Raw genomic sequence first — 26,360 nt, 5'->3', positions numbered from 1 at the left:
GCTGGATTCAAAATGTATGTTTTATTCATTTACTATCAGTGTTGATGTCACTTTACACAATGTTTTTGATCTATTATTATCTAATACACTAGAGACCCTGTGCATGGCGGGGTGGGGGGGGTCCCTCAGGCTGGCCTGCACCCTCTCCAATCAGGGACCCCTTGGGGGATGTCTGACTGCTGGTTTAGGGCCTAAACCAGGGGTGGGCAAACTTTTTGACTCGAGGGCCACAATGGGTTCTTAAACTGGACCGGAGGGCCAGAACAAAAGCATGGATGGAGTGTTTGTGTGAACTAATATAAATTCAAAGTAAACATCATTACGTAAAAGGGTACGGTCTTTTTTCAATAGTTTTATTCATTTCAAAAGGGCCGGATCCAACCCGCGGGCCGTAGTTTGCCCACGGCTGGCCTAAACCGTCAGTTGGACATTCTTCTTGCAATCTGCTGGCTCCTAACCGCTCACCTGCCTGATCACCCCTAACTGCTCTCCCCTGCCGGGCTGATCACTCTTAAATGCTCTCCCCTGCAGGCCTGATCACAACTCACCACCTCTGCCTCAGCCCCTGCCACCATGGCATTGTCCGGAAGGACGTCAGAAGGATGTCTGGAAGATGTCCGGTCTAATCAGCATATTGCCCTTTTATTAGTATAGATGTTTTCTCATTTTAAAAAATATGCCTAAAATATAGGGTATCCCCAAAAATGTATACACATACTTTGAATAATTATAAAGGTAGTGCTTATTAAAATACATTTCATTTTCAAAACTGAGCTATCAACTGTTAAAATGTATATACATTTTTGGGGATACCCAGTATGGCCCATCTGTCAGAAACTTTCTCTTATTACTATTTGGAAAATATGTGTCATTTTAAAAGCTGTATAATTATTACCCACATGGACTATATCATAAGTTATTTAGGCAATTCTCCACTGTGGGACATTTAGGTTGTTCCCATTTTTTTGCTAGTATAAAAAATATTTGGCTTGTACCTTTGAATATTTTCTTAGGAAAATTTTTAAACATGAAATTAGGGGGTCAAAGTGCATATACATTAAAGAATTTGACACATATTACCACATGCTCTCCAGAAAAGTTGTTCCATTTATACACTACAAGCTGTGCGTGAAAATGTTCATATTTGATTATTTAAGAAGAGATGCTGATGAGTTATTTCTATACTTGAGTTTTGTCCACGAACCTTACTTCATAGATATCGACAACCTACCAGCTAAAAGAAATACATTTCTCTGTTTCTATCAGCCAGATATTCGCTTTCATTTCATACGGGCCTTGTCAATCTTCTGGCATACAGTTCTATGAAACCAATTTAAGTTGCTTCTCAAATCAGCTGATAGTAGTTAATATGAAGTGTGGGGAAGAGGAGTGAGGTGGAGAACAAAAAGGGGAAATTAATAATGCAGAAACACGCCCACCCCTATTTCAACAGGATCTGACCCAATGCCTTGCTTCTTCTTTTCTTTCCTTACCAACCTCTAGCCACCAGCAAACATCATGCTTGAGATGACCTCCCTGCTCTTGTTTGCTCATGCCTCTCACCTCCCCTCCAAACTAATTACAAACACCATCTACTGAATGCACGGACCCAGTTTAGGTTATACTGCCCAGGGTTGACCCTCAACTTCTGTCCTCCAATGCAATCCTTAATCTCTGAATCACTACCAAGGCCTGCCACTATCATGTGCAGCAGGCAGCTGAAATACCTCCCAGACATGAATTTCTTTCCATAATGTAAGCAAAATTTTATGGGCAGAGCCTGGACATTACAGGAATACTTGCTGCTGGGCATTTTCTTCTCCCTTTACCCTAATCTTGGCTTTGTCAATCTCAAAACAGAGAAAGAAGATCCCTGGCCCTCTATCCTAATGCCATAAATACTAACAAATAAGAGGAAAAAGGAAGAAAGGGAGGGAAGAAGGGAGGGAGGGAGGGAATTTCTGCTGAGGAGAGATAGGGAGTTACTGATTTCAGAGAGGAAGGGAGAGGGAGAGAAAGATAGAAACATCAATGATGAGAGAGAATCATTGATCGGCTGCCTCCTGCATGCCCCACACCGGGGATCAAGCCCGCAATCCAGGCATGTACCCTTGACAGGAATTGGCTAGGGCCAAACCACCTAGGGCTGACAGCTATTTCTTATTGCACCCATTTTACAAATGAAGAAACGAACCATAAGAGGCTAACTGACTTGCCAAAGAACAGGTTATTGCTAGTTCTTGACCCATGTTCCATCAGGCCTGACTGACTAGAATACAGATTATGAATTTAGCAGGGCTATAGATTTTACAGACTATGGATTTTTTTTAACAAATATTTTGCCACAAAGCATGAATTCTGGAAACAGAAATATCTGGCTTAAAATGCCAGTCCTAGCTTCTATGTGTGACTTGCGACACGTCACTTACTTCTCTAAACCTTCAAATTCACCAGTGAAGCAGTGATATGTGCCTTCCAAGGATACTGTGAGGATAAAATGAGATAGATCATATAAAGAGCCTAAGCAGACCTGGAAAATATATAGCAGGCTCTCGTTAAGTGTGAAATGTTAGCATTTGAAATCCAAGATTCAAATCCTGCCTAGCTATAAAATTTTCAACAAGTCACTCCAAATCTCAGTTTTCTCATCCTATTTAATAATACGCAAACATGGTAATTAACCGTACCTCGAACATGCTTTCCATTGGCTAATCAGGGTGATATGCAAATTAACTGCCAACCAAGATGGCGGACGGCAGCCAGGCAGCTGAAGCGAACAGGGGGCTTGCTTGCTCCAGCGAAGAAGGAAGCCAAGAGTCCCCACCTGCCACTGCCGGCCTCTGAGCTGCAACTCTAAGCAACTATGTTGCAATTATAGAAGTTAAATAAAACCCATGCTTTCAGCCAGCCGGCTGAGCCGGAGTTGCAACAGAGTTTCAATTATAGAACCCAAACAAAGCCCAGATTCCTGCTTTCAGCAGCTGAGGTCTCAGAGCTGGAGCCAAGCCTCAGAGCTAAAGCCGGCTCACAGCTCCAGTGACAGCCATAGAAGGTAAATAAATCCCAGAATTAAAAAAAAAAGAAAAAGAAAAAAAGGAGAGGTTGGGAGCTTCAGTCACCCGCCAGCCTGAAAACAGCCCTCAGCCCCTCATTCAGGCTGGCCAGGCACCCCAGTGGGGACCCCCACCCTGATCCAGGACACCCTTCAGGGCAAACCAGCCAACCCCCACCCGTGCACCAGGCCTCTATCTTATATAGTATAAGGGTAATATGCCTCCCAGGACTGGGATCAGCGGGGCCGCGAGGCCTCCCGAACCCGGGATCAGCAGAGCAGCGAGGCCTCCTGGCCCCGGGAGCAGTATGACGGGGCAGCGCCCAAAACCCCTGATTTCCCTGTGGCTCTGTGTGTGACAGGGGGTGGGGCCACAACCTCCCTATCCGCCCTGCTCTGTTCTTGACAGGGGAAGGCACTCCAACCCCCTGATCGACCCTGCTCTGTGCCTAATAGTGGGGAGCTCCCCAACCCCTGATCGGCCCTGCTCTGTGTGTGACAGGGTGCGGCGCCCCAACCCCCCAATCGGCCCTACCCTGAGCGTGACTGGGGGTGGCATCGCAACCTCCCAATCCGCCCTGCTCTGTGCATGACAGGGGGCGGCGCCCCAACTCCCCAATCGGCTCTGCTCTGAGCCTGACCAGGGGCTGCACCTAGGGATTGGGCCTGTCCTCTGCCACCTGGGAGTGGGCCTAAACCAGCAGGTTGTTATCTCCTGAGGGGTCCCAGACTGTGAGAGGGCACAAGTGGGGCTGAGGCACACACGACCCCCCACCCACCCCCCCGGCAGTGCACAAATTTTTGTGCACCGGGTCTCTAGTCTATATATATAAAAGGTGTCCTTCCTACATTTGACCAGTTGCTATGATGTGCACTGACCACCAGGGGGCAGACTCTCAATGCAGGAGCTGCTGAGCTGCAGTGATTTGGCAGAGGAGGTTCTTGGTTGACGCACCCCAAAACCAAAGAGAAGGGAGCCCAATTCCTTGCAGGGCCATGCGATTCCACCTTCAGCCATGGGTTATGTTGTTGCTGGGGCACTGTCAGCCCCGAATCTGGTTTACTGCACACTTGCATTTGCGTTCCACACCCTGTACGACTGCAACTTTGTAGAGTGCCCTCTCACACTCTGGGACCCCTTGGGGGATGTTGGAGAGCCGGTTTTGGCCTGATCCCCACAGGCCAGTCCAAGAAACCCCACCTGCTGAGGGAACCCTGCTCACTCCACAGATGCAGGGGAGGGACTGCAAGAGGTTAACTCCAGGGTGTGTCCAGCCTGTCTCACCCAGTCCCGCCCTGCCAGCCACCTTCCAATTAATTTCCTTTCAATGTGCACAGATCCGTGAACGGGGTCACTATCATCCTATATAATAAAAGCCTAATATGCAATTTGTCCCCTTCGGATAGTCGTTCTACCGGGAATTCAACCAGGTGTTCGACCGCTCGCTATGACATGCGCTGACCACCAGGGGGCAGCACAGAACATGGTGGGCGTCATCAATACAGTGCTGGCAGTGGGTGTCATTGGAGGTGCTACTAGCCCCGATGGGCCCTGACGAGAGCAGGACCGCAGTGAGATAGTGGAGCAGTGAGCAGGAGGAGCCAGTCCAAGGTGGGTGCAAGTAGGGACCCAATCACCCCACCGATCGCCCTGCAGACGGTGACCAGTGGTGGCAGTGGGGGTGGGGCCATGGCCCGGCTCCCAGGCCCAGCCCCAATCAGTCGCCCTGTAGTGGGATAGTGGAGCAGGTGAGGGGGTGGCGCCAGGCCAAGGTGGGGTGCCAGGCGGGGCTGCAGGGTTGCGAGTCTGGGAGTGCAAGCTGGGGCTGCGAGGCTAGGGTCACAAGCTGGGGCCCGATCTCCTCAGGCAACCCCAAGGGACCCTGCCCATGCACAAATTCATCCACTGGCCCTCTAGTATGTTTCATAAGAGTAGTACTCACTTCACAGACTTGGGGAAATTCAATGAGATTAGCATTACATATAAGATTTCTTAGACCTTAATATAAGTAAACTAGTGGCCCGGTGCATGAAATTTTGTGCACATTAAAAGGGAATGGGGCTCCCTCCTCCCTCCTGTCAGGGTCTGGGTTCAGGGGAATGGGATTCCTGGTTGACAGTCCGCTGACAGCAAGCTGACCAACAGCCGATTCTGTGAGGAATGAGGCTTCTTCCTGTCAGGGTCCAGTTTGAAGGCTGTCCATGCCCCTGATCACTTAAGACCCAGAGTTCCACCACACCCCAGCCAGGGCCCAGAGCTCCCTCCCGCCACCACGCTGAGATCCATCAAGTTTATCCTAACTACCCCCCTGCCAGCCTGGTCGCCCCCACGCAGCCTGCTGTTTGGTCATCTGTCCAGTCATTTAGGTCATGACGGCCCCTGGCTTTTTATATATTAGGATGCTCTTCTTTTCTATCTCTCCCAAGGCAGGACTACAATCCAGAAATCCTGACACTGAGCTAGGTTCTCTACCCTAATGTGGCAGGTTTAGGGTGCAGGTGCTTGAAATAAAGAGTGTGTGTTGGGAAGAGGGGTTTGGAGAGGACACATTAATATGATTTAGGATCTGGGAAACATGTAGCAGCATACTGCTTATCTCCCAAAAAAAAAAAATTCTATGACCTCAGACCTGGTTATTTATATATTACTGCCCTTGGAAACATTGATGTTGTTGAGTCTTTCCTTTGTTTTTCTTTTGTTTGTTCTTTTATTGATTTTTAGACAGAGGGAAATGGAGAGGAAGAGAGAGATAGAAACATCTATGTGAGAGTGCCTCCTGCAGGCCCCCTACAGTCACCCTTCCCAGCCAACTCAGCCACACTGGCCAGGATGGGCCTTCTTCTATTTTAATTTACATCCTTAGAGCTGCTGAGAGAATGGGGAGGTCTCATGGTGGAAACCACACAGGTGCGGGGAACACTTTTTTCCCTCCAAAACTATAAGAGAAAGTTTACTTAGGAAGTCACAGAGGTAGAAGAAGTGAGCCATAAAAGACATGAACTAAGGATAAAAGTTACAGAGGTAAAAGAAGGACCCTTGGAGCTTCGGAGAGAGAGGCAAGGAAAGCGTGCCAGGGGGAAGGGGATGGGGAAGGGCACAGTGTGCTCCCCAGAACCACTAGTGTGGAACACATTTTTTCACGTACATGGTTGTCTGGCCCCTCCATATAAACTCCATAGGGGGGTTACCACATCGTCTTGTTCATTATTGTCACTGCAGCACATAGAAGAGATACGATGCCTACACATGCACTTGATAAGCAGGGTGGTTCAAGTGAAGAGAAACTGACTACAAAATCTAGATTGTTCATAGTTATAGAGAGATATAGAATGAGATTAATAATCAAAAACCCAAACTGTGTAGCAGCTACCTCTAAGCTCCAGTTGTTTGTTGTTTTGGGTTGATTTGTGTGTTCATTTGTTTGTTTTCCTAAATTCTGATTCTGAAAAAACCAAAACAAAAACAGATTTCTTCCTAAATGAGAAGATAACCAGCATCAGAAGAAAATAGTAGTAACTTCAGACCGAACTGAAACTCCTAGTATGGCCCTTTCATTAAATGCACAAAATTGGAAGCACCAAACTTCATCACAACCACTGTTAGCACAAAACTTCATCACAATCACTTGTTAATAAAACAGAAAGATGAAGAATTTTAATAATATTTTATTTTATATTTTTTAATTGATTTCAGAGAAGAAGGGAGAAGGAGAGAGAGAAAGAGAACTATGATGAGAGAGACCCATTGATTAGCTGCCTCTCGCATGTCCCCTACTGGGGATTGAGCCCACAACCCCAGACACATGCCCTGACCAGAATTGAACCATGACCTCCTGGTTCATAGATCAATGCTCAAGCACTGAGCCATGCTAGCTGGGCAAGAATATTTTAAATGCTTATACTTTGTCTTCCAAATTCACTTTTGTGCAAAATACACTTATGCAAACATAATATGAATATATAAAGCATTTATTTATTTATTTAATGGCTGCTTTTTCTTCTTCACTTAGGAAACCACATGTTTTACACATTTGTTCCTGATGATGTTAACTTCAAACGCACATAGCGGATAGTGGTATCTTCAAGCTTTCTGATCACACCTTCTAACCTCAGCGGCTTATCATTTCACAGCATCATGCTATTCTTCCTGTCCTGGCTGAAGTAAATAATGTCTAGAGTAAACACCAGCTCCTCAGGAAAGGTGGTCTACATCATCCTATTGGGAGCAGTCACCTCACCTGGCCAGGTTCTCACCTCCGTGGTGAGACCTTTATGTCACTGAGCGATGTTAAATTTCCTGGCTCTAATCATTATGCCACTGAGCAATGCTAATACCTAACCTTTATGCCACTGAGCAATACTGTATTTCCTGGCTCTAAAACCTCAAAAGACTTCTTGTTTGAGGTTTCCTGCGCCCATAATTAGCTACTTCCTTTGTCCTTCCTGTCTTTGAGGGGATTAAACAAACAAACAAACAAACAAAAACCCTCATAGATACAGACAACAAATATGGAGATTACCAGAGGAAAGGGTTGGGGGAGGCAGAGGTAAAGAGGGGATAAATAATGGAGACTTGATTTGGGTGGTGAACACACAATATACATAAGATGTATTATAGAATTGTGCACCTGAAACCGATATCATTTTATTAATCAATGTCAGCTTTAATTAATTCAATAAATAAAAATTAAAATAATAAATAAATAAATGCTATTTTACTACTGGAGAGTAAAAATCCTCTAAATTGTCCTACCTGGCCTTAGCAGTCAAACAGTAACCATCTTTCCTTCAATTTCTAAGTAGCTAAATGAGAGTGAAACCTCAAGAAATAAGTATGAAAACATAATGGCTAGCCCTACCCAGTTTGGCTCAGTGGATAGAGCATTGGCTTGAGAACTGAAGGGTCCCAGCTTCAATTCCCATTAAGAGCATGTACCTCAGTTGCAGGCTCGATCCCTGGTCAGGGTATCGGGAGGCAACCAATCGATGTACCTCTCTCACATCGATGTTTCTCTCTCTTTTCTCCCCCTCCCTTCCACTCTCTCTAAAAATGAAAAAATATCCTTGAGTGGGAGTTAACAAAAAAATAATAATAACAATGGCCAAAGGGATTCTCAGATGACTATTTGGGTTTTGTGAATAGAATAGAGTCTATTCACAGGTTAAAAGAGAAAATAGTTCTGTGAAGCAGTCCAATAATTAAGAATTTTGATTCTTTAATATTCTTGCCAAAGTATCACATAGTTCAGACACTAACATCACCCTAAAAGCACTCATTTACCTTTCCTGTTTATTTTTATTAATTTTTTTTTGGGGGGGGGATGTTCTATTTCAGCTCATTACCATGCAATGCTAGAAAACAGATTATTAAAATAGTCAATAAACTTAAAATTTACTCAAAAACCTGCATGTGTATAGCAGTTTTACTCACAATTGCCAAAATTTGGAAGCAACCATGCAACTAAAATGTCCTTTCAAAGGTGAAGGGATAAAGTGTGATAAATCCAGATAACAGAATATTATTTAGCACTAAGAAGAAATGAGCTATCAAGCCATAGGGCATGAGGAAACTTATATATGTACTAGAGGCCTGGTACATGCACCAGTGGGGTCACTCGGCCTGGCCTGCACCCTCTCACAATCTGGGAGCCCTCAGGGAATGTCGGATAGCTGATTTTGGCCCAATCCCCACAGGCCCAATCCAGACAGGAGGGAGCCCGATCCTGTGCATGAGCATCTATCCCCTGGTGGTCAGTGCATGTGTTAGCAACTGGTCGACCGGTCATTCGGTTGTTTAGGCTTTTATATATATAAATTACTAAGTGAAAAGTCCATCTGAATATGCTACATACCATATAATTCCAACTAAATAACATCATGGGAAAGATAAAACTATGAAGACAGTAAAAAGATCAGTGGTTGCCAGGAGCTGACAGTAGGGAGAAATGAATAGGTGTCGCACAGAAGACTTTAGAGCAGTGAAAACACTGTATGGTACTATAATGGAAGATACATGTCATTATACATTTGTCCAAACCCATAGAATATACACCAGAATGAACTTTAGTGTAATCTGTGGGTTTGGGGTGATCATTATGTGTCAGTGAAGGTTCACCAACTGTAACAAATGTACCAGTCTGGTGGGAGATGTTGATAATGGGAAGACTGTGTATGTGTGGAGGAGAAGGGGTATATAGGAAATCTCTGTACCTTCCTCTCAACTTTGCTTTGAAGCTAAAACTGCTCTAAGTAAGTCTTTTTAAAAAATCATACGGCCCTGACCAGTTTGGCTCAGTGGATAGAGCGTCGGCCTGCGGACTGAAGGGTCCCAGGTTCGATTCCAGTAAAGAGCATGTACCTTGGTTGCGGACGCATCCCCAGTAGCGGGTGTGCAGGAGGCAGGTGATCGATGTTTGTCTCTCATTGATGTTTCTAACTCTCTATCACTCTCCCTTCCTCTCTGTAAAAAATCAATAAAAATATTTAAAAATAAATCATACGGATCAGAGGTTGAACTTATAGCATAATCTATGTTCACAGTCTCATACATTTCAAATCAAAATAAAGTAGTCTAATAGGTTATATAAAACCAGAGGCCAGGTGCATGAATTCATGCAATCGGGGGTGGGGGGTGCCTCAGCCTGGCCTGCACCCTCTTGCAGTCCGGGAACCCTCGGGGGATGTCTGACTGATGGCTTAGGCCCACTCCCCTGAGCAGTCAGACATCCGTAGCACTGCCGCGGAAGCAGGAGAGGCTCCCACAACCGCCACTGTGCTTGCCAGCCGTGAGCCCGGCTCAGGGCTTCTAGCTGAGCAGCATTCCCCCTGTGGGAGTGCCCTGACCACCAGGGGGCTGCTCCTGAATTGAGCATCTGACCCCCGATGGTCAGTGTGCATCATAGCAACCAGTCATTCCCCATTGGTCAATTTGCATATTAGCCTTTTATTATATAAGATCTCAGCTATCATTTATATTCATATTTAAAATGTCCATGTGAATGAACTTGAAATGTCTGGCTACACTCTTAGTTTTAAGAAGCAGAGGCACTGCCCTAACCGGTTTGGCTCAGTGGATAGAGCGTCGGCCTGCAGACTGAAGGGTCCCAGGTTCGATTCTGGTCAAGGCATGTACCTTGGTTGCAGGCACATCCCCAGTAGGGGGTGTTCAGGAGGCAGCTGATCGATGTTTCTCTCTCATCAATGTTTCTAACTCTCTATCCCTCTCCCTTCCTCTCTGTAAAAAAATCAATAAAATATATTTAAAAAAAAAAAAAAAAAGCAGAGGCACAAAACCCAGAAACTCAAAATAAAAATATATAAACAAATAAAATAGAAGCATAGAGCCTGCCAGATCAAGGTTAAACTGTTCTACTCACACTATATATGAGAAATCAGTATCACAGTTAGGCTACATTCAAGACACAGCCTTATTCAGTGTGTTTGAATATACGGTATAAGTATGCACGTATGCAAAATTCATGGTAATCGAAAGGTTTCCATAGCAATAGAAATTAAAATCTCCCATCTCTGATTGTTACAAAAAAAATAATCTGAAGGCAGTAAGACAACCAGTTCAATTAACTTTTACAAAACACCTACTGTGTGGGAAAGACTGTGCTAAATGCTGAGTAGTGACACTATATCCCATGAAGGGGCAAAAGGAGGAAGGGGTCGCTGTACCAACACTTGGAATAGATGTTTGCTTATTGCAAAGTACTCCTTTATTATGGGACATTGGGGTGGGGACAAGGTTCTGCTGACCCAAGTACTATAAAAATCGTTTCTCATAAAACTAATGTTGCACAAAATTCAGTTTTTAATGATCATTGTCTACCAGCAGCTTACAATCAAGAGCCAGCTCAAATAGGTGTAAGAAAATCAGAGACAATATGAAACACTTATCCTAATGACCATCTTGGTTTGAATATCAGAATGTAGTAGGGAGTGGGGATAGAGTATAAATAAATCAGCACTACAGGGAAGTTAGATAATGGGGACAAAGTGTTAATATGTTAAAGATTTTTTTAATTAAGAACTATTTCTCCCCAACCTTGCTTAGTCTTGAGTGGATCATCTTATTCAACTGGAGCCACAGAATAAAGATTATTTTGAGGAGCAACCAAAAATTGTGGGCCTACATGAGGCTCAAAGGGTGATTGTTGCTCCCTTTTTCTGACAGTTAAGTGTTAAGAGAATTGTAAAATGATTTTATACTGCATATCCATCGAGGTCTACATCTTTTTTTTTTTCACTTGTGGACATTTTAATGAACTTCTCTCCATGTAGCTTCAAGCTACCCGGACACAGGCCTCACCAACACCCTTAATCTTCTCTTCAGCTCTTCTGCTAAAGAATTTAGCCTTCACAATGACAGGCTGCTTTGGGAGCTTTCCCTTCTCCAGAACTTTGAAGTAGCCCAATCGCACTACATCAATGTTAGGAGCAGCTCCAGTCTTGTTTTTGGCATTTACCGAGTTTGCTCACTGACCAAGGTCCATAGTTTATCTAGCTTGACAGTTGGGCAGAAACTCTAGTTCCTCTCTAAGTGGTAATGCTTCATACCAAGTTTCCCAAAGTAGCCTGGGTGATATTTGTCGAAGTTGATCCCGTGGTGATGCAAGCCACCAGCATTACCTCGGCCCCCGGGGGCTTCCTGTGCTTGCCGGTGCAGCTCTGGCTACGGCTCATGTAGCTCTGAAGTTCCCAGGTCTTCCTCAGTCTGGATGGCATGTTGATAGCCGAGAGGCCAGGGGGAGGCTCTTTCAAAAGTCTCGAGGTCTACATCTTGAGCAGAAATGTTTATTTTCACATAAGGAACCTAAAGGTGATAAAGTGGTCTTACACAGTGGAGATCAGGTGACTTTCCATGGCAACTGTGAAGATGGCCATGCATCTTCATGCAATGTAAAGGACCAGAGAGCACTCCATGGCAAACAGGCTACCAAGCCATGCTCTAGAGCTACTGTCCAAAGGGTAGCTTCAAGCCACATGTGACTATCTAAATTTAACCAACTTTAAATAGCACTAAAGAAAAGTCGTCTATTGGCACCAATTATACCAGGTATTCTACCCTTAAGTGAAAAATCAGCAACAGGATATGATTTATTATAAGACTTATTACAGTTCAAAAAATTCAATTATAGAATCTAGATTGGCGTATGAATGTTCATTTTATAATTGTCTGAAAATTTTCATAACACAATGTTGGAAAAAATGTCTTCTAATAAAATCAATTACACTAGACAAATCTCAAGTACTCAGTAGCCACATGTAGTAGCTAGTGGCCATTAATGTACTGCACAGTCACAGAATATTTCCATAATCTCAAAGAAGTTTACTGGACAGAGCTGCTCTCGTCTAGCTGCTCAGGAGCCCAGGCAAGACTGCTGAGACTAATTCTTCACCTTAAGGTCAGGCCCGACTGGTCCCTGGGGCAGGTGGTTCATACTAACAGGACTACACATTTTTAAAGAGTAACAGAATACTAGGGCATGGTTACTGACAGGAGAAGAAATGAAAGGTCAAGTCTAATAGGCAACGGTTGAAGAGAACTAGGAAATAGGAGTGGGACCTGTGCTCATTGGGAGTTAAAATATAAATATATATAGGTACACATTTAAGTCTAAATTTTTAATAATTTTTAAGCTAAGAACTCATTTAGTTTCCACAGAGATACAAAATATGTATTTGTGAAATAAGGAATAAGAGCATAATACAAGATAACTTGGGATACTGACTTTACCTTTGTAATCCTTGAGGAAATCACTGTTTTTACCAAAAACATTTACATGTGAATAATCCCTAAGAATCTGTGATAAACGTAAACAAACAAATAAAAAAAAACCTCAGAGCCTTCTGTGAACAACCTCTATAATTACCAAAACCTTAAATCCCATCAGGTATGGAAGAAATAAGGGAAGATCTACAATTGCCTTTATCTTTTTTTTTTTTTTTTTTTTTTAATTTTTTGCCTATAATGTGCCTGATACCTTTATTCTGGATACATATTCCTACCTGAAAGAATTTCTGCCAACACATGTGCCTCCTACAACAATTTTTATTATCTTTAAATGGCAAGAGACACGGTCTCCTGAAAGAAAGCACTCTCCATCCAGGTTTGGTAAGTTTTATTGAAGCAAAATTTCAACAAAAGGTGGCTTTTATTTACAGAATTCAATGCGTGTGGGGACTGTCCAACCCTCTTGGACACAAGTAAAAATAAGCATTAAGCCTGTTTATGTATTTTCTTATTTTCAGTTTGCATTAAAAAAAAATCTGTTTGCTTCACATTCATAGAAATCCCAATATTATAAATGACAAATAAACCCTCCCTTACTCATCCCTTAATTAAATATAAAAATAGCTACAAAAAGCATAATTCAGATAGGTTTAATCTTGAAATGTAATCCAATAAGGCTAAAAACTAAACATTTCAGGTCCTGTACCAAATAGTAAAAAACTCGAAGGCCTTCAGGATCCCTAAAATTGAAAGAGATAAAAGTTACTTTTTTGTTCCTAAAAGGCAACAACATAATTCTATAAATTAATTCCTAAAACAAAACAATAATCTAAAACAAATTAAAGGAATGCATCTTTTCTGTAAGAGAAAAAATAAAAAATTTTCTTTACCAGTATTTCATATTTAAAGTGTTTATTTTCTTATAATAGCAATGCATCACAAAAATGTATAAAGCAGATAAAATTATAAAAATAGAAAAAATAATGTTCAAAATACTATATAATGTCACTTTTCACAGAATAACTATAAACATTTTGGTGTTTCTCTATTTTCTTTACTAATTAAAATAATCCCTGTGCCCTTTTTTATTGTTGTTAATCCTCACCTGAGGATATTTTTCCATTGATTTTTAGAGAGTGGAAGGATGGGGAGAGACAGAGAGAAACATGGATGTGAGAGAGAGACGCCCACACATGCCTGACCAAGGCCAGGGATTAAGCCTGCAACCAAGGTATGTGTCCTCGATCAGAATCAAACCCTGTACCCTCAGTCCATAGGCCAAAGCTCTATCCAATGAGCTAAACAAGCTAGGGAAAATTATTCCCTGGGCCCTTTTTTAAGGTAAGTTCGCCTTTTTTTTTTTTTTTTTTTTTTTTAATATATTTTATTGATTTTTTTACAGAGAGGAAGGGAGAGGAATAGAGAGTTAGAAACATCGAAGAGAGAGAAACATCGATCAGCTGCCTTCTGCACAGCCCCTACTGGGGATGTTGCTGCAAGCAAGGTACATGCCCTTGACCGGAATCGAACCTGGGACCCTTCAGTCCGCAGGCCGACGCTCTATCCACTGAGCCAAACCGGCTAGGGCTCCCTGGGCCCTTTTTAACATTACTTTCCCCATTACATTAAAAAGAACTCACAAATAATTTTTAATCAATTTAACAGTTCTCTCCTTATTAGACATTTGGACATTTTTCCAATTATAAATAAGGGTTCAATGACCATCTTTATGAATAATAAAGCTTTTTCATTATCCTATATAAAACCCTAATATGCAAATTGACCAAATGGCGGAACAACCGGTCGCTATGATGCGCACTGACCACCAGGGGGCAGACACTCAATGCAGAAGCTGCGCCCTGGTGGTCAGTGCACTCCACTGCAGGTGGGCAGTAAGGAGCAAGGGGTCCTGGACTGCAAGAGTCCCAGACTGAAAGAGGGATGTCTGACTGCCGGCTTAGGCCCAATCCCCATGGGAAGTGGGCCTAAGCCGGCAGACAGACATCCCCCGAGGGGGTCCCTGACTGTGAGAGGGTGCAGGCCACGGCTGAGGGACCACTCCCCACCCCCGCCACCGACTGCATGAATTTCATGCACTGAGCTTCTAGTTTGAGAATATTTTCGCAGACTAGACACTCAGAAATGAAATTACTACAGTGAAGATGGGTGAAAATTTAACAAAATATTGATGGCTTTTGTAGCAAATTATCAAATTGCTTTCTAAAAAACATGTACCAACTTATAATCCCAGTAGGGTATGAATGCCATACCCTCACCAACTATGGGAAAATAAATTTGATAATTTAAAAGTATCTGGTCAGTCTTTATGAACATAGCCTTTTATACCCAATAGTAATTAGGCATTCATTCCTCTCTCCTCTAATAAATATTCATAAAGTCTCTATTATGTGCCAGGCACTGTGCTAATTTTGGAAATACACAAGGTTCTCATGGAGTTTACATACAAACCAGTAAAGCAAACAATTAAGTTATTACAATTTAGAATGATAGGGAAAAAAGGACACCAGGAGGACATTTTAAAGGTAAAGGGTGAAAAAAATAAAATTAAATTAAAGGTAAAGAGTGGAAAGAAATAAATGCAAAGGGATTTTTCAGGCAAAAACAGGCAGGGAAACACAACTTGGGAAGACATACCTAGCTAAAGCCATTAAGCTATACTGGATTTTTTTTTTATTCCTCTGAAGACTAAATCCAAGGAGGAGAATGATGTGATGTGGAGCGAAGGAGGCTGATATGCAATAACAATTTCTTTTAAATTTTGTGAGTGTCCAGATTTTTTTACAAAGTAGGTAATAAAATTTGGGCATTATTATTCATAGTTATCAGATTAAGATTTTTTTGTGTAAATCAATAAATACACTGCTACCTTCTTTGACAGCAAGTCTTTAATGACATAGAAATCAGAATTTCATCTGTATAATAAACAGACAGGGTGCCAATGAAATAATCTTAGCAAACTCGCTATAGTTCTAAAATGAACCTCTCCAATAAATGTTATCCATTAGTGAAAATGCTGTAACATACTCACTTTGACTGATTTACATCAATAAGAGAACCTATTTTTGATGTAGTAAAAGAAATGTGCTCATCTCCAATTACAATTTCAAGCTCCTGAAGAAAACAAAGAAATATAATTAAATGTAGAAATCCATCCCAGAGATATCTATATTCTTGATACTAAGGGGGTCCCAATTTTAGCTGATGGTTTTCTAACAATAATAGAGAAGGGCAGGTGGGACATAATCTGTTAGGCATAAACTGTGTCTATGAAATAAAACAATAAGAACTTCAACACCTGCACAGGAGTCCCCCAGTATTATGACTACCAAAATTACTCTGCAGAGATCTAAAAAATATACTAAAAAATGAATGACATACTTAAAAGTGACACACAATTATTTCTTACATCAAGTAAACATTAAAGGCATCACTTTGAAGCACAATGTTGTAAAAATAATACGGTTTTACGCTTACTTATAATAAATAAAAACACATTTACCCTTTTCACCAGGCTCTAAAAATAAAATGCATAATATTAATAATAGTGCTATACTTTAATATTATCAGTAATCTCTAAAATACGCTTATCAAATAGGCTTTATTAGACTACTTTTACAACTATGAAATCCAAGACTCAGAAGTCATAGGAAAAATCTTGTTTATAAACTGACTAGAGGCCCGATGCACGGAATTCGTGCACGAGTAGGCTCCCGAGGCCTGGCCGGCGATCAGGGCCGATCTGTGGGGTAACCAGTGGGGTGATGGGGGCCCCCACTGGCACCTGCTTTGGCCGACCTGGTGCTGCCTGCTCGCTGGCTCCACCCCCCGCCACCACTGCCTGTCACCTCCCTCTGCAGGGCGACCGGCAGGGAGATTTGGGGCCCCTGCTGGAACCTGCCTTGGCTGGCCTGGGGCCTGCAGGTTGGAGGCAGCTCCTGCATTGAGCATCTGCCCCCTGGTGGTCAGTGTGCATCATAGTGACCGGTTGTTCCACTGGTCATTCCACCATTTGGTCGATTTGCATATTAGGCTTTTATTATATAGGATATTTGAATCGTGAACTGTAAGACTGAAAGATTGATACACTTTGACTTCACAAAACATCAAAATTAAAAACTACTAAATTAAACATAACATAATGTAGATGTTCCCAGTGTGCCATAATTATTGTATAATATTTTTTCTATATTTTATCTGCAAACCTAAAACCAACAAATAAGAGACTATATCTGTGGTCATTTTTCAAGTTAAATAACAGATGCCGTTGAAGGCTGATCAGAAGACTTAAAGACCGACAGACAATTTCTGAAGCATGTCTAATCCTCCCCAATGACCAAAACACAAGACCACATCCTCAAGTGGGTAGATAAACTAGATTCTCCCTGCATATAAAAGAGATATACAGTTTACTACTTATTGTTTCTGTTTTTTGTACATATGCACATATGCATAAAACAGATCTAAATTTACTTTTTAAAAGTGTTTGCAATGCATAAATACTATTAACTATTATGTTTGCTTCCTAAATAATGTTTCTTTAAATAGAAGAGTTAAATTACTACTACAGAGGGTCAACATCTGTTAAGATTTCTCCACATTTTCTTCTAGTCGAAGGTATTACAAACAAAAGTGAAATTAAATGTTTCTTCCTCCAAGGGCCATTATCTCTTTTCTCCAAGTGTTGAAAAGCCCAATTTAGGAATTAAACTATCTTTCTACTGAGTGAAATCAGCCTTCAGAACTCTTCAGAAGCCCTCTGACATACATCAATTGCTCTGAAGAGAGTATGAGAGGCAAAGGCAGTGGTCAGCTTGAACAAAGAAACCTATCAAATCCCTCTCTGGGGCAAGAGATGAAAATAAGAGTTTTCAGAGTTACAAAGGAAATGTTATATAGTCAATGAAAAACTTAAATCCCAAATTTAACAAATACCTATACTTATTCCTAAAAAAAAGTAATTAACATGTAATAGAAATTACTCACAACAGTGTGAAAACATCCTAGGGGTGGCTACAGAAGACTGATCAGAAAGATGTCTAAATTTAGAGCTATATATCAACTCCTTTACTACTAGGAGGTAGCACAGAAAATGAGGAAAAGAAAAAGAAAATTTACCAGTTGTAAAAATAGTCTAAAATAAAAAACTAAGGAATCAATGAGTGGCTACTATAAATAAATAAGGAGAAACATAACAATGATATTATCAATTTTAATATTTATGCATTTAAGGAATCATTATATACAAACCTGTCGGCCAACCCTGTCAGGGGGAGGCCACAAAGCATCATCTTCTTTTGTAATTTCGCTGTCATCAATAATTCTCTTCAGTTCTTCCATTACACTCTTGTGTACATAAGCCTGAAATAAGTTGCAGTAAAATTTCATGATGCCTCTCTATTTCTTCCCATGACTCAAAAGGAAATGATAAAATGGAGTTACAAACCTTAACTATTGAAAGAGAATATCAAAGAAAAATTTAATTCTGATTCCAAAGTATAACATCAGCTAGAATCATTCATCCTTCTTATCATGTTTCTTCACTCTCTTGCCCTTTCTTTTCACTCTTCACATCACTCAGCCCCTTTTAAAACCTGTATTCTGGCCGTAGCCGGTTTGGCTCAGTGAATGGAGCGTCGGCCTGTGGACTGAAGGGTCCCGGGTTCGATTCCGGTCAGGGGCATGTACTTTGGTTGTGGGCACATCTCCAGTGGGGAATGTGCAGGAGGCAGCTGATCGATGTTTCTCTCTCATCGATGTTTCTAACTCTCTATCTCTCTCCCTTCCTCTCTGTAAACAATCAATAAAATATAAAAAAAAAAAAAAAAAAAAAAAAAAAAAAAAAAAAAAACCTGTATTCTGTCCTGGAAATATGGGACTCAAATCTCTCCAAGTGGTTAATGGTGACAACAAAAAAATCTATGAGTTGAACAGAGACAAAGTACACATCATAGTGACTGAACTTTTTCTTATCCCTAACTTTTAAGCCTTTCATTTAAAATTCTTAGTGTGCTTAAATCATGATTATCATTTTAAATAGTGAGTAAAAAGACAAATTAATTATAAAATGAATTAAATGATATGTTCAAATGTGGGACTACAGCTTAATGTATTCAGATTGCTTCTTTTATTGTTACAGATGCTACAATTATATCTAATTTAAGCAGAATTCCGTTTCAACACATAAATTGGCTTCTTCTTTACAATACAGCCTTATATATACTTTTGTAAATTCAACAGACATAAGGAAAATGGCTAACTGTAACAATTAGACATTCCAAAAGAACTTACCTCTTTTCTGATCATGACATCATTTTTGTAATTGCTATTGTTGGCATATCTAAGCTTTCCTGTGGGGAGTGGAAAAAAATTCAATCTATAACAGCAAAAACTGCTAAAAAAAAAAATAAAAAATAAAGGAACGACACCGTAAGCAATTTTGAAGATAAACACCACTTTATACTACTACTTTTATTAATATTTCTTCCATCCTAGCATAAGACCAATGCTAGAATGTAGACATTCAAAAATTGCTGGTAAGTTCGCTGCAGTTGAAGCTAGTCAATTTTTTAAATACTCCATGCCTTTGATGTAATTTTTAAATACCCAATATAATTTTTTAAATATTCAATATAATTTTTAATATTTGATGTTTTCAATATAATGGGAAGGCCATTTTAGGGCCCATTTTCTTAAGCTATGTCTTGATCTAGACATAGACAAAGAAACAAACATTTATTTTAGTTTATTTTTATGTCTGTATTGGTGCTGATTAGCCCAGAGCATTTAATCTAACCAGTAAAACAACCTTAAAAGGTAGGTTTTATTCTCCCACATACTCCTAGTTGAGTAACTTGCTTAGGGCTACACAAGATTCAATCTAGTTCTACCTTCTTCTAAAACTCATGCTTTCCCCATTACTCCAAAATGTTCTTTTAATCATTTTCCTTCAAATTAATGTATGCATAATGACAATGTTAATATTTTAGAATTGTGATTAGGAAGCACACAAACTATGTGCTGCTCCTCGATAAAAGTCCGTCAGTTTGTTAACTGATCTATATTTAATTTTAATCCATCATGACTTGTACTCCCTGATGCATGCTTCTCCTCATGGCTAGTCAGTTACCCAGGTAAACATGTAATGTGGTCCTGATCCTTTAAAATGAAAGGTAAAGCCTGGCAGGTGCCGCTCAGTGGTTGAGCGTGGACCTATGAACTAGGGCAGTGGTTGGCAAACTGGGCTCCCGAGCCACATGTGGCTCTTTGGCCCCTTGAGTGTGGCTCTTCCACAAAATACCATGTGTGGGCACGCACATACAGTGCGATTGAAACTTCGTGGCCCATGTGCAGAAGTTGGTTTTCAGCTTGGGCGAGTCTATTTTGAAGAAGTGGCGTTAGAAGAAGTGGGGAGTGTGGGTCCGTCGGGGAACCGGAGACACCCGAAGGCGGGCTGCGGGACACCAGCGCCGGGGAGGCGCACGCGATTCATGCAGGAGTTGAGTGAGACTGGCTACAAGACGAGTGTGGATGGGAGAGTTGGAAGGGGTCGACCTCAGCTCTCAATCAGATTGAGGACGTTTTCAGCAAAGGCCAGCTTAGGAGCACCCTAATTAAGTTAATAACAATGTACCTACCTATGTAGTTTAAGTTTAAAAAATCTGGCTCTCAAAAGAAATTTCAATCATTGCACTGTTGATATTTGGCTCTGTTGACTAAGGAGTTTGCTGACCACTGACCTAGGTAGGAGGTCATGGTTGGATACCCTGTCAGGGCACCTGCCCAGGTTCGGCTGATCCCCAGTAGGGGGCAGTGCAGGAGGCAGCCAATCAATGATGATTCTCTCATCATTGATGTTTCTATCTCTCTTCTTCTCCCTTCCTCTCTGAAATCAATAAAAATATATTTAATAAATAAATAAAAATAAAATACAGTGATCGGTACAATTAAAATAAAATGCCAGATAAACCTAATGAGGTGAGCCCCGCAGGAATCACTGGTTTGTGACTCACTCTTTTTGATGGAAGTGTACAGATGTTGTGGTGGTAGATAAATAGATGAGAACCACTATTCTGGCATGAAATTTCCCAAATAACATTAGACTACTTAATTTATGTGACTGACTAAAAGAGATATGGACAAGCTGAAAACTACTCATAGGCAAAGGCACTGAAAACAGTATCACATAAAAAAAGGATCGAGAATTCATATAAATTCTCCTTTGCTAAATGTAGAAGAAACATAGGGAGAATAAGGTGATTACAGTTTCTAAATCATTGCAGGGTTGTCCTTACCATGAGTTCTGCCTAAAGTGCCTGACACTCTTCCCCTTTCCTAATATGTGATCCTGCCCTAATTTGTCTTTCATACCCTCACGGAACTTTGTCCAAAACATGAGCACTTAACATCCATACTAATTTATGGCCTGAGTCATGTCTGTCCCGCCCACCAAGGCATAATTCCTAGCGGGAAATGAAAGAGTCTTGTTCATTACTGTACCCTCATTTTTGTATTTACATGTTGCCCAACACATAATGGGCATTCCAAACAGAGAAGTCTATGCAGCTGGACTGTCCTTGTTGCAAGAAGAAGGGTTCAATATACAATAACACTCTCTAAAAAGAATCAGAGACGTCAAAAGGTAAGATGTGCTGCATGCCTTATGGGCATAGGCAGTCTTACCTCGCCCTTTGCTCAAGCTGCCCTGTCTCCGCCCCCACCCCCACCCCCCCGCGCCTCGCTCCCTACCCCCCGCCCCGCTTTCCCCGCCTCCCCCACCCCCCCACCCCCGCAGAAGCTAAGAAAACACCTATTTCAAGAGTCATTTCAGCTGTCACCTTCTCTGGGAAGCTTTCCTTACTCCTTCTGGTGGAACTAACCACTCCCCTCTTTTGCACTCTGAATGCATCCTATGTGAAACACCCCAAAAACACGTCATCACGCTTATCTTTCCACATGCTGGGCTCCTCCCCTTCAGGGCGGGGCTTATTCTTTTTTTCTAGACACGCACTCATGGCGCCGGAATGAATAAGATGAATGAATGGGTCGCCCACAGATTATTAGCCCACAGAGCATCTGAAGCATCCACGGGACCACCGCACGCCGGGGATGTCTTACAAATGCTCACGCATGAGGTGGACAAACCAGATGCCCCGGAGGCCCTTTCCGGCGAGCGGACGCCGGATGCCCATTACCGAAGGTTCAACTGCGGGTCGCATCGGCCGGGACTGGCCTGTCCGATGAGTTCACACCGATTAATTCTCTTATCTCAAAACCTATGTATGCCTCCTGTACTCCCCAGCTCCTACGACACGGGCCCAGCCCCCGTGTCGCTCGCACACCCGCCCCGCCCCGCCCCGCCTCCCCGCGGGCTCCCCGCCCGCTTCCCGGGCCGGCGCCGCGCAGGGGGCCGCTCGTCCGCTCGTCCGCTCACCGTCCGGCCGGAACTCGAACTCCAGAAACTCGTGTCCGAACTTGCCCTTGTGCCCTACATAGTAGCGCAGGTAGAAATCGCTGGCCATAGCCATTTTCCTCGCAGAAAGCCCGCCGTAGCCTCGGCCAACGAGCCGCCGGGCGCCTGGCAGTGACGTCAGCGCCCAGGATAGTGCGTCACTGCGGGCGCGCCTCGCTGGCCTCCCGGTCCGGCTGCCGTAGCGGGAGGGACCTGACCGCACCGGAGCGGGTAGCTCAGCTTCGCGTTAGTGCGGACAGTCATGTTATTTTTAAAATTACGTAAATCACATTATACTGGCCAAAGCACAGAAGGGTGAGCCTCTGACGGCATTTTTATGGGCCGGGAACGGAGGATCGCACGTCGCATTTCCTTGTCGGGTCCTGGGGCGTTTTGTGAGTGGGGCGTGGCCTTTCCCCGTTAACTGGTGGGTAAAGCTAAAGCCCGAAATCGGATTGTAAGGCCTGGATACGACCCCTTTCCAGCTGGATTTCTACCTAAAACAGGGCTCTCCCTTTGGACAACGCGAGTCATCGGGCAACTTGAAGCCTATAAATAATAGAGACAAAGAATCCCCAAATCGCAGCAGTTAGGGGTGATCAGGCAGGCAGGCAGGTCTCAAACACAGGGTCTGAAATTTTGAAAGCACGTTGAAACTAAAAATCCCGACAGTCATAGTATGAAAACAGTTCCTTTCAATAGGAAAACTCCATTCAGTCAGGGCTCATCTTTAGCGGCCTGGGGAGCTGTGGCAGTGACTTAGTGTGGGGTGGGCTTTGAAGGGTGGGGGAAGACAAGATGAACTTTACAATCTATATTTCAAACAGCACACAGAGTAATCCTGTCTATTGATGACCTTTGACTTTCAGAAGGATTTAGTAAAATGAGTGACAGAAGACCTGAGATTCATTCCCAGCACTTCCCTCTACCTAACCTCGGTTAAGTCACTGTCTCTAAGCCTGTTTGTCCATAAACCAAATGATTACACTGCAGTCGAAGTTGCCAAGCTCATAGAACTAGTGAGAGGATCAAATAAGATGATGGAAAATAAGGTCTCAATTTAAACGGCATATCTTCAGGGAGCTCCCCATTTTATATTCCCCTCTATCCTATTTGTTTCTTTAAAAAATGTTTTTATTGATTTCAGAGAGAGGAAGAGGGAAACATCAATGGGAATCGGCTTCCTCCTGCACACCTGAGCTGGTAACCCAGGCCTGTGACCTGCCCAGAATAGAACTGGTGACCTCAGGTGCATGGGCCAATGCTCAACCAACTGAGCCACACAGGCTGAGCCTCTGTTTCTTCGTAGCACTTACCACAGTGTGTAATTCAGGGGTCCTCAAACTTTTTAAACAGGGGGCCAGTTCACTGTCCCTCAGACCGTTGGAGGGCCGGACTATAGTTTAAAAAAAAACTATGAACAAATTCCTATGCACACTGCACATATCTTATTTTGAAGTGAAGAAACAAAACGGGAACAAATACAATATTTGTATTTGCATGTGGCCCGCGGGCCGTAGTTTGAGGACCCCCTGGTGTAATTTAAGAATTCTCACACAAATATGTATATAATGTATCTTAATTTCCAGACTGTAATCAAAAGCTCTCTATTTCTTTTATTCATCACCTAGCACCATGTTTTAGCATTGTTGTCCTTAACACTCAACTTAAAATATTTACATATATTTGAATGATTAAAGAAATCTTGTGTAAATTTGACTTAAATGAAGAACCTAGAAGCAATGATGAGTTTCCATAAGACTTGATTATTTAGTACCAAGCCACTCAACCTTCCTTCTCTCTACTGCCACTTAACTTAAATTCTGACTAGTCATTGTGGTATTCCTACATATGCAAGAATCATTATTTAGTTTGATGATTCATCATGACTCCATCAGGATTCTCACTTCTACAAAGTTGTCGACAGCCAGTCATCTTTCCTACACCAGCCTTAGATGTCCTTTCCAGAGTACCCAGAGTGAGCATTCTTTAAAATCACAGATCACATGTTCAAGTGTTATCATCGGGATGTTTTCATTATTTTGCAGTAGTAGGAGATTACTATCATCATCCAGAAGTTCACACAAAAATGATGACTTCAACATTTTAGTCATGTGGTAATTGACCACATGTCCTATATCAGCATGACTGATGACCAAGGTTTTCTTCTTGGCTACAGTAGATTTTAAAAGAAAAAGGTAAGAAAGATTCTAGAATAGGAAGGGGAAAGAAAGGAAATTAACATTTATTGAGCATACATTATATGCCAGATATCATATAAATACTTATTCTCCTTCAGTCCTCACAACAACCCTGTGAGGTAAGTATTATACCCATTTCATCCTTTTTCAGACAATGTAGATTATTTAATTTTTCTATCTTTCATTCACTTTTATCCTTCCTCCTATAGAGATTCTGGCAGTTGTATATCTGAAGAGCCTACTTTCACTCAAATATTAATTTAATGGAATAAGTTTCACAGAATCAATGGATAATTGAAATCAGAAACTATTGTCCTTCTGTCTTGGATATACTTTGCGAGGCCTTGATAAAGACCTGGCCTACTAAGTATTCTTACTTGGTTTCCACCTTTCATATTTATTAAACACACATAGTATATCATTCATGTTCCTGACTGACTCTAGGCTCAGTCTCCTTAATCTTATAGGGACCAGGAAGCAAGCCTGATCAACAATATATATTGAATGCTCTTAATCATAAAATGACCTCTCCATCTTCTGGTTAAAAATAGCATAAACAGAGTTCACTTGCCTCAGCATTAGATAAAAGGGGGCCATCTTTCTCTTACCTGTACCCAGGGGAAACTCGGAAATCTTCCTTCGTGGTTCTCCTCTAGCCCTGCATGAAGGGATCATTACTGTGGAACTTTATGTCTTCCCTCCACCTTCTCTTTGAAGGATGACCTTGGTTCACATCTATATCCCTGAGCAAGTAGGACCTTTAATTTTCTTTCTCATCAATTCCTTTTGGGGCTTTCTATTTCCTCATTTGATTCTAATTTCTCTGGACCTTATAATAGTCTAGATAAAAGCATGTTTCAGGAGGAAACTAGCCAGTGGTAGGATGTACCAGCTTATTTTTGCCATACCCCCCTGCAAAAAAATTTTTTTTCAGATTTATAAAACCTCCTTTGCAGTGACATTATCTACCACTTCTACCCTGACTCTTTAGGATTTGGGACAACATAAATGAAACTGTTTTTCTCTACTCTGGTGTGGAGAGTCTCACCCAGCATCATTTCACATATCTAGGAAAATATATAGGGGGAGATCCAGCTCCATGTCCCACTTCTTCCTTTATGTCCCACTAGAAAGTCCGTCCTCTCTTCTTAGAGGAATTCCAAGGGTATATGATCACACATAAATGTTTCTTGCCCCAGGATCTTCAAAGGACGCTGTAGCTGTAGGAGAGGCTCTTTACGCCGATGCCCGCCACAGCTGCATACAGTTCAGGCACCACCAACTCTGGTACCTGCAACACAGCTTTGTCATCTGCAGTTCGAGAGGCAGTTTCTAGGCGTGAGCATACTTCTCTAACTGAAGGGCGTCTGTCCTCTTTCCAGCGCCAACAGGATTTCATAAGACTATACCTGAAAGGGAAATAAGAGAAACTGACTTCCTTGGCCAGGCAAATGTCTGAGGAACATGTCTCCTCACCTAACAAATCTTAACAAAAACAACCCTAAAATTCTTTAATCTACTTCTTATTGTCCTGACTCATATTCTTCCCAGAGATTAACATTCTCTTCTGCTCTTAATGTAAATCTCTTAATATCATCTTCTCAATAGGGCCCTTTAAAATAATAGGAATGACTGAAGATTTCTCAGGGTACAGTCAGTATGACAGAACAGTTCCCACCCCACCCCCATTCTGTTGCCAAAAGCTCAGAAGTTGTGTTCTCATCTTTAGATATTACTAACTTGAAGCATTCCAAACCATTGGTACAACTTATCTACCAATAAAAGGTATATCACAGCCAGGAAAATAAAAAGTCATGGTACAGCATAGAGAGTATAGTCAATAATCCATACTAATAAAAGGGTAATATGCTAATTAGACCAGGTCGACTGGCCATCTTC

At 42.0% G+C, this 26,360-nt stretch overlaps 2 protein-coding genes across 13 annotated transcripts in view; both read right to left on the bottom strand.

The window, feature by feature from the left end:
- Nucleotides 1-13,162: 13,162 nt before the first annotated feature.
- On the bottom strand, nucleotides 13,163-23,616 carry MAGOHB (mago homolog B, exon junction complex subunit). 4 transcript variants are annotated; one of them, XM_036302154.1, is made up of 5 exons: nucleotides 22,243-23,616; nucleotides 19,101-19,159; nucleotides 18,060-18,170; nucleotides 15,841-15,923; nucleotides 13,163-13,531 (listed from the first exon to the last, which is right to left on the bottom strand). In XM_036302154.1, the coding sequence occupies exons 1-5, from the start codon at nucleotides 22,334-22,336 to the stop codon at nucleotides 13,432-13,434; spliced, it is 447 nt and encodes a 148-aa protein (XP_036158047.1). In that variant the 5' UTR covers nucleotides 22,337-23,616; the 3' UTR covers nucleotides 13,163-13,431. The 4 variants fall into 4 exon arrangements, with proteins under 4 accessions (XP_036158047.1, XP_036158050.1, XP_036158049.1 ...); XM_036302157.1 differs by lacking the exon at nucleotides 22,243-23,616 and adding an exon at nucleotides 22,004-22,114; XM_036302156.1 differs by lacking the exon at nucleotides 22,243-23,616 and adding an exon at nucleotides 21,927-21,978.
- Nucleotides 23,617-24,480: 864 nt separating this feature from the next.
- STYK1 (serine/threonine/tyrosine kinase 1) overlaps nucleotides 24,481-26,360 on the bottom strand; it is a 44,144-nt gene continuing 42,264 nt past the window's right edge. For 8 of the 9 annotated variants that reach the window (XM_036302144.1, XM_036302149.1, XM_036302146.1 and 5 more), the window contains one exon: nucleotides 24,481-25,870. In XM_036302144.1, the coding sequence (XP_036158037.1) occupies nucleotides 25,666-25,870 (205 nt within the window). In that variant the 3' untranslated portion in view covers nucleotides 24,481-25,665. The remainder of the gene's footprint in view (nucleotides 25,871-26,360) is intronic. The other variant, XM_036302153.1, reaches the window with a different exon arrangement.

The sequence above is a fragment of the Myotis myotis genome, unplaced genomic scaffold (assembly GCF_014108235.1).
Source record: "Myotis myotis isolate mMyoMyo1 unplaced genomic scaffold, mMyoMyo1.p scaffold_m19_p_3, whole genome shotgun sequence".
NCBI classification, from domain to species: Eukaryota; Metazoa; Chordata; class Mammalia; order Chiroptera; family Vespertilionidae; genus Myotis; species Myotis myotis.
Note: the sequence above shows the minus strand (reverse complement) of the source record. Positions and strands in the feature narration are given on the sequence as shown.

Bases quoted from the DNA above. Each gene is read 5' to 3' on its own strand.
- MAGOHB (XM_036302154.1), bottom strand. From the start codon at position 22,336: ATGGCTATGGCCAGCGATTTCTACCTGCGCTACTATGTAGGGCACAAG. The intron at 18,171-19,100 runs GTAAGTTCTTTT...AACTTATTTCAG, and splicing joins ATGTCATGATCAGAAAAGAG to GCTTATGTACACAAGAGTGT. The intron at 13,532-15,840 runs GTGAGTATGTTA...TTTCAATTTTAG, and splicing joins ATTGATGTAAATCAGTCAAA to GGATCCTGAAGGCCTTCGAG.